The 15,212-nt window shown below is 39.5% G+C and overlaps 1 protein-coding gene across 1 annotated transcript in view; it reads right to left on the bottom strand.

Moving 5' to 3' along the window:
• The window catches only part of erbb4b (erb-b2 receptor tyrosine kinase 4b), a 353,394-nt gene that overhangs the window by 12,668 nt on the left and 325,514 nt on the right, over window positions 1-15,212 (bottom strand). Inside the window, 5 exon segments of the mRNA XM_034203950.1 lie at window positions 2,608-2,754; window positions 4,594-4,669; window positions 6,177-6,212; window positions 6,215-6,292; window positions 6,295-6,327. Of these exon segments, the coding sequence (XP_034059841.1) occupies window positions 2,608-2,754; window positions 4,594-4,669; window positions 6,177-6,212; window positions 6,215-6,292; window positions 6,295-6,327 (370 nt within the window).

Genomic DNA, 15,212 nt, shown 5'->3' with positions numbered 1-15,212 from the left:
TTTCATGAGATGAACTCAAAGATCTAAAACATTTTCTATATACACACAATAACCATTTCTCTCAAATATTGTTCAAAAATCTGAAAAAATCTGTGATAGTGAGCACTTCTCCTTTGCCGAGATAATCCATCCCACCTCACAGGTGTGGCATATCAAGATGCTGATTAGACAGCATGATTATTGCACAGGTGTGCCTTAGGCTGGCCACAATAAAAGGCCACTCTGAAACGTGCAGTTTTGCTTTATTGGGGGGTCTGGGGGGGTCCGAAAACCAGGCAGTATCTGGTGTGAGGGGTAGGGTTAGGGTTAGGGTAATGTTGTGAATCGAGTGGCCCATGGTGGTGGTGGGGTTATGGTATGGGCAGGCGTATGTTATGGACGACGAACACAGGCCACTCGATTCACAACATTACCCTAACCCTAACCCTACCCCTCACACCAGATACTGACTGGTTTTCGGACCCCCCCAGACCCCCCCAATAAAGCAAAACTGCATGTTTCAGAGTGGCCTTTTATTGTGGCCAGCCTAAGGCACACCTGTGCAATAATCATGCTGTCTAATCAGCATCTTGATATGCCACACCTGTGAGGTGGGATGGATTATCTCGGCAAAGGAGAAGTGCTCACTATCACAGATTTTTTCAGATTTGTGAACAATATTTGAGAGAAATGGTTATTTTGTGTATATAGAAAATGTTTTAGATCTTTGAGTTCATCTCATGAAAAATGGGAGTAAAAACAAAAGTGTTGCGTTTATATTTTTGTTCAGTGTATATATACATCCTTTGAGCCCTTACTAACATACTTTGCATTTTAACTACATATGAATGTGGCTGCATTGTGAGCTACTAATGAGTTAGAGCGAAACCTGTGTAGAACAGCTCCTTTACCTTTGTAGTTTTTAGACTGTATTCCTTAATAATCCCAGCCACTCATTCTTACTGTGTCAAAGTTATGTTACAAGCATGTGATCACACATTAACTAAAATTCAGCCAAGCTATGTATATATATATATATATATATATACTATCATAAAACATATAAAACATTAATAATACAAATACATTTTGTCTTCAAATCACCTCAGTAGTTCGAAAGTATTCACATTTTCTCAGCAAACTTGAAGACAAACCTGATAATATAACTTCCCTCTCCTGAAGGTCTCAAAAGATTTCCAATTTAAACCAATTTTCATTATATAAAACATGGTTATTTGTTCCGTAATGAAAAATTAAAGTACTTTTTTAATGAAGTTGCTTTCTTATTGTAATCACTTTTTCAATCTGAAGATAAATACTGTTTCATCATTAGAATGGCCATATGGAGTAATACTTCCTTCTGCCAATTTCTCTGTGAACAAATTGGTATTATGCCAAAGTAATCATGTGATCTGGCCTTCTGTAGCGCACGTCTCAGTATCCGGGGAAATGAGAGAGAGAGATTGAGAGATTGAGAAATGTGGCTTTACACACAAGTTTACACATACAGATACAAGAGATTTCACATTTTAAATATATAACCCTTTATCCAGTCCACTAGAGCTGCAACTAACTACATTTATTCTTTGTATTTATATTTTCTTCAATGAAACAAATCTGAACAATTTCAGAAAATACTGTAAAGTGTCCATCATAGTTTGGTCAGCCAAAACCCAAGATAATATAATATAAAACACAGAAAGGCGGGAAATCTCCACATTTGAGATGCTGAAAATTGAGGTGTGTTAGTTCTGCATGTACGGTATTGTGGTGCAAAGGTAGATAACAGGCAGGTGACAGTGACCTCTGCCCGCTGTGTGTGTGTGTGTGAGTGTGTGTGTGTGTGTGTGTGTGTGTGTGTGTGTGTGTGTGTGTGTCTGTCTGCTTGCCAGGTTGGCGCAGGTTCGGAGTGACACTGAGAGCCAAGGTGACAGTTTGGACCAGAGGCTGCAGCTTGAGACTGCAGGACAAGGCTGGGGCGGTGCTGGCACCAAACCTTCATGGCCAGAGGTTACAGCGCCACCTGTGACCCCAGCGCATGACAGCAGTGACCGACCAATGAGGTCATTGGGTTTGAGCTCCTACTGTTATTCATCTACTAACATAACCCCTCCTAACGTCATTTTGAAGGGTCTCTAGTTGTGCCATCAGAGTTGTGTCAGTAGCATTCATAAACTGAAATATAACAGATGGGTGGAATTTTAGAGTGGCGATATATCAGCTTTTAATAACTTCATCTTTGACACCACCTAGACCCTCTTATACGAAACAGCTGTTGTGGCCTTTCAAAATTCTCTCTATAAAAGCATAATTATTTTAGCATGCTTTAACTAAAAAAAAACAGTTGGCCCTTTCTTCACCTTTACCATTCAAGCAGCTTTTTTGCTAGTTTAAACAGTGGATGGAAACAAAAACGGTAAATCATGGGAAATATTCTGCTATTCAAAAGCAATACATATATTTATGAAGCTTATAATGCAAAATATTTGTTGAGACTGTCGGAAACATGTTGACTTAACAATGGTAATATAATGCTGTGGTTTGTGGTGGTCTTGTATTTGAGTATATTGGTAAAAGTACTGTATATTTTAAGGCATGTCTGGTAATGTGACCCCCCTTTCTACCTACATTTGACCATGACCATGTAGACGTCGATGGTGGAGATAGGCGGCTGAGGAAGACGCTCTCCTTTCTCGAGTAGGTCTGGGATTTCTCTGATGGAAATCCCATCGTATGGCTTCCCTCCAAAGGTCATCACCTCCCAGATGGTCACCCCTAAAACGGAGGGACAAAAAGAAATAGAGATGAAGCAACGTAACGTGGGGCAGAAAGAGAACATATGTTAAAAGAGAAAAGGACAAGAGGAGAAAGGACAATGTGACAATGAATAAGTACAGAGAAGATTAAGAGTTGAGATGAGGGCTTAGTTAAAAAGAGAAAAATAGAAGATGGACCAGAACAACAACAACAACAAAAAGTGACAAAATAAAGAACAAAGAGAACAAAGTTGGAAGACAAAATAAGGAAGCAACAAAACAAAGAATAAAGAAGACAAGACAACACAAGTCCACAGAGGACAGAAGATGAGTGGAGGAGAGGAACTCATCACAGTCTTGAAAGTCATCAGTCAATCAGAACTTTCAGAACTCTTCAGCCTTAATCATGTTAGTATTAATGAGTGGTTAGCAGAGTAAATGCACACTATAAGATGGAAGTCTAATAGCCCCCGGTCATAGAGGACCACTGGGGACATGGACACATTAAACCATACTGATACTTTTAATCAAACAGACATTATTCTCTTTGATATGACCCATCTTGCATATTTTTTTAGAAAATATTTTTTTTTAAATTACTTTAAGAGTCATTGGTCAACTTAAACAGGAAACTGTTACATGAAAAAGAGCAATACAAACCTCATAAAACTGGTTGGTAATGGAGGATATTGGACTCTGGATAACATTTTTGCTGACAGGCTGATGGCTTCAAAGACTGATTTTTAATGCTTAAGTACTTAAAAAAGTAGATCATCTTGTTTACATTTCACAGTGCGTGTGATTGCCACATGTCAAGAACTCAACACTCATTTCCTGTTCATCAGCACTGCTATGATGGTAAAACCTTCTACAGCTGCTTTAGTTCTATAAATGACCGGCTTGTCTAGCAAGCCGTCTGGAGTTTATTGTACAATAGCTGCATGCCATATGCCTGCTTAACTTTCTTCAGAATGTACAGCTTTCCTATCTTCTTTTTAACATTTTTGCCTACATTTTACTATATTGCTTGTGTTTGTTTTTCAGTGGTTGTCTTTGCAACCAGTGTGCTCTCTGTCTGGACGATTGTTGATCCTGTCACTCAGTGGACCCCCTTGGTTGCTAATCTCATTGGAGGCTCTCTGTTCTGACCCCACTGTGGAGAAATGAACTCTACACTGCAGTCAGGACAGCACCGTCACGTCCCATCTTCTGCCTCTGGCTGAAAACCAACCTTTTGAGACTATAGTGCACAACAGTTATTAAATTGCATTTCCTTTATAAAGAAACTCAGGCAAATCAAGTCTTTTTATTTTTAGAAATCGTTTAAAACACAATGAAATAATTTAAAGTAACAATACATTGGTAAATAATATGTAAAGGCTAAATTAAAGTAACCATATATTTTTTTTTAAAGAATTTGTGGAATTAAAAGGAGTAAGATGGAGGATGTAATTCAAATGTCCAAAATAGAGAAAATGTTTTGTTAGCAGAATTGAACATGGCATCCACATTTCGTATATAGACATTTGAAAACAGAACACTATTTCTGTAGCTATGGGCAGGACTAATGATGAGGCTTTAAGCTTTATTCTTACAAAGCTGGATAATTTCTTTGAGTATCTACTGTAGCTTTTGACTGCCCTTTAAGGCTTGTTCGTCAGCACTTAACATTATGTTACTAATTTGTTTAGAGGGCATGCACACACAGCAAAGTCTTGCTCCCATAGAGATTTAACACACATTGAAAGTCACTTTGCATATAGCTATAAAAATAGGTCTGTTTTACATATAACATTTTTGAGGCTCTCATGGTTTTCTACATCATCCAGGTACTCAGAAGGAAATGTTTAACGCCTACCGTAACTCCAAACGTCACTCTGATGAGTAAACTTCCTGTAATGGATACACTCCAGGGCCATCCATTTGATGGGCATCTGCCACGTAAAAAAAAGTATGTTAGTTTTTCAATCTCTTGATAAGTAAACCAACTAAATAAGTTTTGACAACAAACAATACTTTTAGGTAGAACGAACTGCAAAGAGAAAAAAGTGGAAAATAGTTGGATGAAAGAGAAGACAAACACAAACACATGCACACAAACTCCAGCTGTATTGGCAGTCTGCAATGCAGCTTGACTCCATTAGATTAGAAGGCCACTTCTATTGTTTGCAGTGATGGAGGTTGAGGGGAGGGGGGTGTCGAAGGTTAAAGTGTGTCTGTCTTTCTCTCAGTGCAGGGGATAATATTAGAATGCTCAACATTGAGACAAACCGTTACACACAAAAGAACGAGGGATGAAATAGGCTTTCCTGAGAAACAATGGTTTACAAAATACAAAGGAGGAAAAAAAGGATGAACAAAGATTAAAAGAGGCTGGCAGCCGAAGTACAGAGAGCTCCAAGGACGTATTACGTTAATACCGTTCTGAGATTGGATTCCCCAAAAGTAAATAAAACGGTCCAATAGAGCAGAAATGTGTCACACTGACTCCACTAAAACTGTCTTTTGTGATCTGCAAAGTTCCTCCCTTAAGAGATAAAACCAAATGTAATGTTGATGCCTGTTGCTGTATTTACAACAGTCAATGATATGGTCTAAAATAGTAATTCAATAATATTGTATCTCGTCAAGCATTTAAAACCAAACCAAACAAACTACAGACAATAAAAAAGATAACAAGGTCATTCATAACAGGCTCAAATGACAATACAGAAATATCAAAGAGTAAAGCAGGGTTTGATGATGTGAGCAACAGGCCTACTGTTAGACTATTGCCACTTTTCCTGAAACGGAAATCATTCAAAAAGTTAAAGAGAGAATAATGAAATGAAATTCATATTACATTTCATAATTGCCTTCTTGCTTAAAGGAAAAGTCAATGCTATTCTGATATCTGTTTATTCAAAATAAGGAAACAACCAGCAGCTAGCTGTACTCACTGATGAACAGGTTATGTCTCTATTGTCCTTTAATCCTTACAAAAAACAAAGTCTGAAATCTGTGATAAAAATATTTTTGCTGTTAAAAAGGTTTTTATTTTCAAATGATTGGCCTAGAGCAGTGACTTTCTGTAGCCATGTGTCACTGTGAGGTTGCCAACATCCAGATATGTGTTCATTTGAGACAGTGTGTCATTTGCACGTATTAAACAGCTGGACATTGATGTTTAGTAGGTCCAAACAGCAATGTACAACCTGTACAGACGTTAGCTTAAAGCTAGCTAGCAACACACTTACCAATACCAAGCCTCGAACATTTTTGCACTCTAGTCTTTCTTTTTGTTTCCTCTAATTTTTGTATTTTCATGAAGGCAAATTTTATAGGAGCATAGGCGTAAAACACATTTGGTGTTGATATTTACAGCTTTTTATCCATTGACTTTGCATGCAATTGCACCACCTTTATAAATATATTAAAATACTTTAAAAAAACATTTATCACCTTTCCTCCATCGGCGTTATATTCCTTCTCCATTAACATCCATGGAGGCGAGCCAGGCCAAAGTCCGGTGATTTTTGGATGTGGTTTGGGAGATAGATAGATTTGACCAAGATCGTTTCCGGGCTGCCAGATCCCTGTGGACCAACCTACGCTGCCGCCAGGGGACAGCAGACCCGGCAAACCTAACACACACACACACACACAGCACACAACACAGCACACTGCACACACACAACACACCCACACAACACACACACACACACACACACACACAACACACACACACACACCACACACACACACACACACACATCACACACACACACAACACACACACACACACACCACACACACACACCACACACACCACACCACACACACCACAACACACACACACACACACACACACACACACCACACACACACACACACACACACACACACACACACACACACACACACACACACACACACACACACACACACACACACACACACAGCGATTACTTTCAATCAAAACCATGCACCTCACTGCAGGCATGAGATGAGGCATGCTCATATGAAAGTCTGACGGCTGTTCAACATCACCATCTGTCTTCATCATTATCATCATCATCATCATCATCATCATCATCATCATCATCATCATCATCATCATCAAGATACGATTAGAATTAATTTAATTATTTGTGTCATCGTCATTACCACCATATTGTTATTTTTATAGCAATAATTGAAATCAATCAAACAAGAAGACTGTGGAAAAGCCCTCTTTTGCCAAATGTTTGGCAAAGCAATAATAGCAGCATCCATAAGCATCAACCCGGAGGGCAGTTTTTCAATATAAATTAAAAACCATATGAGAGAGGCATGTTGTAATAAAACATTTAATTCAATATATTTATAAAATAAATAAGAGACAACCTCTCTGGTCTTTTACCGGTATATACTTAATTTATCATGATTATCTGCCTCAAACATTGGTCAAGAGATTTGATCTGGCATTACAATGTGCTCAGATGATTATTCAGTTTTCAGAGTATCGAGTATATCACCCTCAAAATCCACTTTACGTGTCAAAAATGGACTGCAAATTGAGACAGCAAACACAGTTGCAAAATAAATGGTTGTTACTGATCTTTTATTAGGAAATGTTTAAACCAAATAAGTAGTTACTTTTTAAGAACACATTCTATTTTTCAGCATCAATCACAAGTCTCTGTCCCAGCCTCCAAAAATTAAGATTACCACCAAACCAGATGGAAAAGTTCAGTCTGTCATAAAATTCCAATGATGTCGTCAAGCTACAAAATAACAGCTCAGTAGTTGTGAAACAGCTTTTGAGTTGCTGCCTCTTGTGCTACATCTAGAGCCTTCACTGCCTACTGTGCATCTCAGCGAGAGTGGACCTGAAGAGGATGAACAATGGGACCTGAAGGAAAAGTAAGAGGAGGGAGCGAGGGGAGGAACACTTTCAAATTGGCGAAGCAATAATAAAAGCCACTTTGTGTCAAGTGGCGAGAGCACAGAAAAACAAGGCCTTATTTGAAAATATAACAAATTGGATTTAGCTGGAGTATGCCGGAATGAAAGTGGATGGAGGAGGAGAGGGGATAGGTGGGGTTGAGTGGCGACATTCTAAGAGGTGAGATTACATCGGTAAGGCTATAATCACCGTGCCTCATTTGGCTCCTTCCCAGGGGAGAACATGTGGTCTCTGCGCACACCTGCACATCACACACAAACCCACACATACCTGCAGACAAACAACTCACATGGAGATACACCTGTGTGTGTATGTGTTTATGAGTGTGTATGTGTGGGGGGTTGAAACAAGTTGAAAAAATGACAGAAAAAAGTTAATCGACTTTAAGCTGGTATGGGTAAAACAAAGGAAATGACAAAGAGAGTTTAGACGTAATACATTTCAAATCCTAAATGCATAACAATTCTGTGACACACACGCGCAATCACGCAAGTGCCTAGAGTAGACAACAATCCTTTTTAAACAATGCATAGTTTGTATCTCATTGTAAAACCTACGCCTTTTTGTCCAATCCCAACAATGAGTCTAACAGTCTGATAGTGTGCTGAATGTTGTGGACTGGCCTCCCTAAGAGAATGAGGTTTAGTCAGGATACATTCAAGATGTCTGATACTTTCTAGCCTGATAATCAGTGTGAATTGTCATTTCATTTCACGTCATTATTCAACCTGACGTGTATGAGATGCCTGTCTGATTGGATGGATGGGTGGACCAACATTATCATACAGTACGCCACAGACCACTGAATGATTTTACTGACAGCAGGCTACATTTGGCAGTTTCATCAGATCTTCAGTTCATGCCGGGACATTGATAAGAATCAGAGATGAGCATCAGCGAAGAAGCTTATTAAGGGTGAGGATTGGTTTGTTCACAAAGCTCTTAACAAAGAGTGCCACCTGTGATTATGGGATCAGGAAATCTGGTCTCTCTGATAGCGTTCAGTATGATGATCATTAACTGCTGTTCATGTTTGCCTCTAGGAATACTATCACATGGCCCCAAGCTCAATAAGCTCTCATGAGCCAAATGTTAGCTCAGCTGTTGCCAACTTGAAAATATGTTAACTCGTACTAGATGTATGAACTCCTGGCAGCTTTATCTAAGTGTCTAATAAAAAGATATTTAAACTGTAACACAACAATGAGTGGGTGTTCATTGCCAAAACATTAGGTGATAAATATACAGCTAGGCTAGTCCGATGTTACTGCTGCTACTGCTACTAAAGAGAGGTCTAATCCCACCTTTCTCAATCACAATCTAAATGTAGCAAATATTCACATTTAAATCAGCAAATGACCTTGTCAGCTGACATGGCAATACTTTTTAAGCAGGCCTTATCCAACAGTAACAATGATGTTGGTTATGCTGCAATGAATCCTTTTTCTTGATCTTAAGGTAGAATAAAAGTAGGAGTGATTTTCCTTCTCTTTTGTATGTGACTCAGTGTAACATACAAAAAGGGTTAACAAGGATAATGTTCTGGATCTGAGGCATCCTATATCGGTCATTGCCTAAAGCTTCCAGATCATCAAAGTCTGTGTGTCTGTGTGCTCGTCATGGTATACACTGCCAGGTTTCTGACAGATTCTTATTTGTACATAAATCGCGTCCGGTAATCTCCTCAATTTTCGAGACAATTAAGCAGAGGAGGGAGAATGGATGGCTTGGCAGCCCGTGAATTTTAATTTGCCAGCACAATGAGATTGAGAGGGGGAGGTGATGGAAGTGTGCAGGGAAGTGGCTGCAGACGTGCGTGAGAAACAAACTTTTTTCTTTTTCTGCTCGGTTGCTCTCATTTACTGCCCTCCCATGTGGACGTGATGAGCACAACTCACTGCTATAAGTGTGTAATTGCAGCAAACCTGGATACGGCAGCCAGGGAAATGCCAGTTGTGAAGCTGTATTTCCCAGCCAGAAAATCCAAGGGCTTCAGAGAGACTGTGTTATGATCACACCTCCAGACACAAGCTGCTTTCCAATCAGCAGGGATCAGGCCCATGCCCATGCCCTAAACCCTTTACATAAAGATTTGTACATACGTAGGAAAGGAAACCAAGAAAACAATCCCAATGCTAGGAGCATAAATGTCAACTCCTTAAAGAACATTTGTAACAATGGTTTTGAGTTTATTATAAACACCTTTATACAAGAATGCTCTACGTTTCCACAGTGACAAACAAGTATCCTTTGTCATGTGTTTGTGCAAGATCGAAGAAACCAAAGTTCAGACATTTGTATTTTTGAACTGTATGAGTTTGCGTTTTCTCTATAAAAGCTTCCATATAATCTTCAATAAGAACTCCAACAGATAGGCTTCTGCAGTGTGTGTAGACATGCCTGATTTCTGCCGGATTTACTGAACATTTGCAAAAATAATAACAATGTCCTTCTTTAGTACAGTGAAGGAAATCCCATTTAAAAAAAAGAAATGGAGGTGAAAAGGACCTACGCAGTGCTACAGGTTTGCAGGCACAATGCTCTCTCACCAGTCAGGAGAATTATGGTTCTCCCGGAAGATATTCTAACCTCCCGTCATGGTTATTTATGTTTATTTCAAAGAGTCATGCGAACGAAACCCGAGTGGACAGGAATGTCCTCAGACGGTTTTGTGAAGACAGATTTGGGGGCTTGGTGGTGGCAAAGGGCTGGAGATTAAATCAATAGGAGAAGAGCGAGGGGAGGTGGCGCCCATTTTTCACCGACTGGCACTTCCCACTGTTGTTTATTCTGGCGAAGATACCCACACACACACACACACACACACACACACACACACACACACACACACACACACACACACACACACACACACACACACACACACACACCACACACACACACACACACACACACACACACACACACACACACACCACACACACACACACACACACACACACACACACACACACACACACACACACACACACACACACACACACACACACACACACACACACACACACACACACACACACACCCACACACACACACACACCGTCGCACACAGAGGATGCTGTCAACACACACAGGCAGCACACGCACAGGAATCTATAATCAAGTGATTCATCCTTATTCAATGTTATTCATGAGGAAACACTTCTAATGAGATTGAACATCCTACAGAGGCTCTATAAACCTCTTGTGTGTTCTCTTTCTTCAGTGAGTGTGCGTGTTAGGTGATCTGCCTCCCGTGTTGGGGTCGGAACGACGATGTGACACGAGAGTAATTCATTCAGATCTCACAGGATGCCAACACATATAATTCATTACCCTTAAATTGCACTTTTATTATATGCTATTATCCACAATTATTTAGGTGCCACATTATGTTATTAGTTTAATTAGAATTTCCCTCATATCAGACTAAAATACTTTTTGATATCGTTCACTTTTGTGTTCATTATTTAGAATCCATTAAGATGAAAACATTTAGCAGCTACCATATTTTTCGAAAAACGTAAATAATTCCTAGAATTTAAGCACATTTGTAATTAACGCTGGTCTCTAAGCAATATGCAATAATATAACAACCTTAATTAAAAAAGCTCCACTAAATCAAAGTGAAATTCAATTTCATTGGCTTTTTACCTAAAGGATGTCAGTTGTTGTGGGGTACTGTACATCTTCTTTCAAATGCGGGGTACCAGACTGTGCAAAATCATAATTTCTGTAAATGAGAGTATTATATTCTGAGCACCGAATAGTCAGCAGCATGAGTGCATGACTCATCCGTGCTGATTATCTCTTTTATAGTTCAGCCTTTTTGGCTCATTTGAACTGTGATGCCAGTATTTCTGGACGGCAGGGGATGTTTGGTGACTGTCTTTTTGTTTTATCATATTGTGAGTGCAGTTTTATTGGTTCTTAACAGCGCTACAGCATCTGGTTGACGTAGTGAATGTTTAATGTATGGTTTGGATATAAAAAGATCCCAGTGGGCACAAGAGAAGGTGAATCACTGTTTAACCCTTAAAGGCCGAGCGAGCCGCCCGCGGCTTCAAAGAGGTAGCGTTCTAAAATGCTTAATAACTTTTTAACCGCTAATCCTATCCATCTGATTTAAAAAGTGAGGTAAAGCGGCTATTCTAGGCTTTTTGCTGGTATCACTATGTCCTTTTCCGGGATTCAGTGGCTCCGACGTGATCGGGGCAACGTTATCACATTTTACAGCCTTGATTCGTCAAGGAGACCCACGCGGCCCCTCTGTCTGAGCCAAACAGCAAAGGTTTTAGACTAAGTCCCACCCCCCTGTGTCCGGATAGGTTTAAAATGTAAAGGTCCAGGCAAACCTCTGCCCATGCTACCATCTTCTCGACCAATCAACATAGGTTGCTGTGTATGTTTTTGGCGGCGGGAGATAAACAAAGAGAAACAGAGAGAGGAGAGAGTAATACTAAAGAAGAGTAATTCTGCCAGCGTAAGAGAAATAAATACAACACGAGATATCTAGATACAGTCACACACACACACACACACACACACACACACACACACACACACACACACACACACACACACACACACACACACACACACACACACACACACACACACACACACACACACACACACACACACACACACACACACACACACACACACACACACATACATACACACACACACATATCCCAAGACAAATTCAAACCAACATGTCAAAATGGCATTACACTACGGAAGAAGCCGTAGAATTTATTTGGTCTGGCGGACCGCTTAGCGATGCAGCGGTGGATTCCTCAGATTCTGAAGCTGACAACTGGCAAGGAAGAGGAGTATGATCACAGGATTGATCCGACCCTTCGAAGATAAAAAGTGAGTAACTTTGCTTATTTCTTATTGTTTGTGTTGCATTTATCGGTTGTTGTTTCTGTATAACGCCGAAAATAATTAGTCCTAAGAGTTTTTATAATGGATGGCCATTTGCCGTAATTGTGTCATAAAGTGAAGTCCTGAGCTCAAGATTCACTATCAATAGAGGCTACTATTTATTTCAGTAAAAAAACGTCAAGCAATACCTTTCATGTATTGCCTCATTCCGCTTGCCCTCTTTGGTTGTTTGTTATAAGGTCTAATGTTATTATATTCATTGCATTACAATTCAGTTACTGATTCCATCAACTAGTAATGTTAGCAGAGGGATAAAGTGTGAATCAAATCAAAAGTTGAGACTGTGTTTAGAAAACAGATAGGATGACACTGGAGAAATAAAAGCAATAAAGGAAATAAAATAAATTCAGACATTTATATCTGTATATTTTCCTCCCTTTTATTTTAGTACAGAGGATGAGAGAGGGGATGCACAAGCCCCTGTCCCCATCAGTAGGCCTCCTTCAAACCGAGAGGGAAAAGAATGTGGCCAGGAGGGTGCAGCATCCAGAAAAAAGGCCAAACCAATGCCAGCCCCCCTGACAGTGAAAGGGAGAGGAAGAGGAAGAGGAAAAAAACATCTCTGACCCCAGAAGAGCCAGGAGCTGTTTGGAACGTGCCAGATACTGCCCAACAACTACCACACTTTTGCCCGAAAAGAGCCCCTGGAGTCCAAGGTTTTGTTGGTGTGGAGTATACTCCTGCATAAATATTTAGAAATTGTTTTAACAACCAAGCTGTAAATATCATCTGCAAGAACACAAACAAAAATGCTGAAAAGGAGCAGGCTAAGGGGGAAAAGTTTGTTTGGGAAAGCCGGTAAAATTCCTCATGTATGTCGGCCTTATGGCACTTCTAAAACTGCTAAAAGTAAGTGACTACTGGAGGAAGGGATCACACCTAAGTGTTCTCTTTCCTGCTTCTGTCATGACAAGAGACAGGTTCATGGCAATCAGCAGAGCTGTACATCTGAGCGACCCAGACCATGATGAATGTGGATACATTTCCTTTGCTCTTTATATATTTTTCTAATATTTTGGTTATAGTTTGAAGATCATTTGCTCTTTGTACTTTTGCACTTTCTATATATTCCTAATACTTTGTTTATAGTTTTAATATAATTTGCACTTTGTTAATTTGCACTTTGAATTTGTTTCACTGTTTGTGTTTGTATTTCAATGTTCAAATGATAATATATATCTCTGAAACAAGTTATTTTTGTTGCAATGTCATCTGTTATGGTTTAATTGTTTACTCTCTCAACCTTTTTTTGACAGAAGAAACATGATCAGTCATTTAAATATGGAAATACATTTCGTTTTAATTATTCCATATGATCCTAGGCGTTTTTCACTGAAAAACGCCTAGGATAATATTGTAATAAATAGCTGTAACTTGCTCAGGGAACATAATATGCAGATGAAATTTAATTTGAAAGCCTAAAACATCTAAATGCAGCTTTGTAAATAATAAAAAAGAAAATCCCTATGTTCCTGGCGGAGTAAACAGTAAAAAAAACACAACATTTGTACTGGCGTTTTTGAAAAGTGCTGGTAAATTCAGCCATTATCACACAAAGTTATGGTAAAATTTGGACTTCAAATTAGCCAGACTTGAACTAGAGGTTCTCCTGAATCAAATGAGGTAAGGCACTTGATGCTGACTGCAAGAAAAGGTTAGAACAGGTTAGGAGAAACAAATAAATACAGGAGAGTCAGGCAGGCGAAAATTCCGTCTAGGTCTTTAAGGGTTAAGGAATGAGGTGTAATGGATTGGACCAATGTGGAGGAGAAGGGGCGAGGTGTGTGTGTGTGTCTTTGGGGGGGGGGGGGTGATAACACAATGCTGATGAAAGCGGTAGGCTTTCATTTCATTTTGAGCTCCCATGTCAGAATGAATTTAGAAAATCACATTAGGGGGCAGCTTGAATATGAACAATTTGTCTCTGCTCAGACTGTGTTAGCAGTGTGCAAGGGGAACCCTTGTCTATATACATTTATTCTTTCTGATGAATGCTTTATGCATAACTCACTGCCATACCTACAGCAGAGAGGAGGGTCCGTCCCTCTGACACAAACACACACAAACACTCATTAATGTAATCCAAGAGGCACAGTCTGCAATCATTACCTTTAATAAATGATGGCAGAATAAGCATACTGATAAAAGGGAAGCATCAAAATATGGAGATTCCATCAAAAAAACTGAAACTGTGTTGCATTGTGTGTTGGCATTAATGCTTGACCTCGAAAAGGAAGTATTTTTCTTGTATTCTGAGTTTATCACACGCTACTGTGTTCTGTGCTATTTTAATACCTAGAAAATCTGTATGCAAATATGATAGGCTGTTAAAAAACATTTGGCTTCAATTCAAGCAAGTGATGTGTGTAGAATTACTCCACAAACACACGCATGCATGTACGCTGACACTCACACACACACGGAAACACAAACACTCACACACGTTAGCGAGCCTAGACTATCTTCAATTGTGCGTAAAGCATTCATGGATGCCTCGGAGGCAGCAAGCTGGCCTGAATCATCTTGTAGAATTAAGTCTCTCTCTTCTCTCGCTATCGTTTCCATCTCTGGTTCAGCATTAATAAAAGGGGTTAGAG

Source organism: Gymnodraco acuticeps, unplaced genomic scaffold (genome assembly GCF_902827175.1).
Source record: "Gymnodraco acuticeps unplaced genomic scaffold, fGymAcu1.1, whole genome shotgun sequence".
Lineage (NCBI taxonomy): Eukaryota > Metazoa > Chordata > Actinopteri > Perciformes > Bathydraconidae > Gymnodraco > Gymnodraco acuticeps.
The sequence above is the reverse complement of the archived record's forward strand: the minus strand, read 5'-3'. Positions and strand labels throughout refer to the sequence as shown.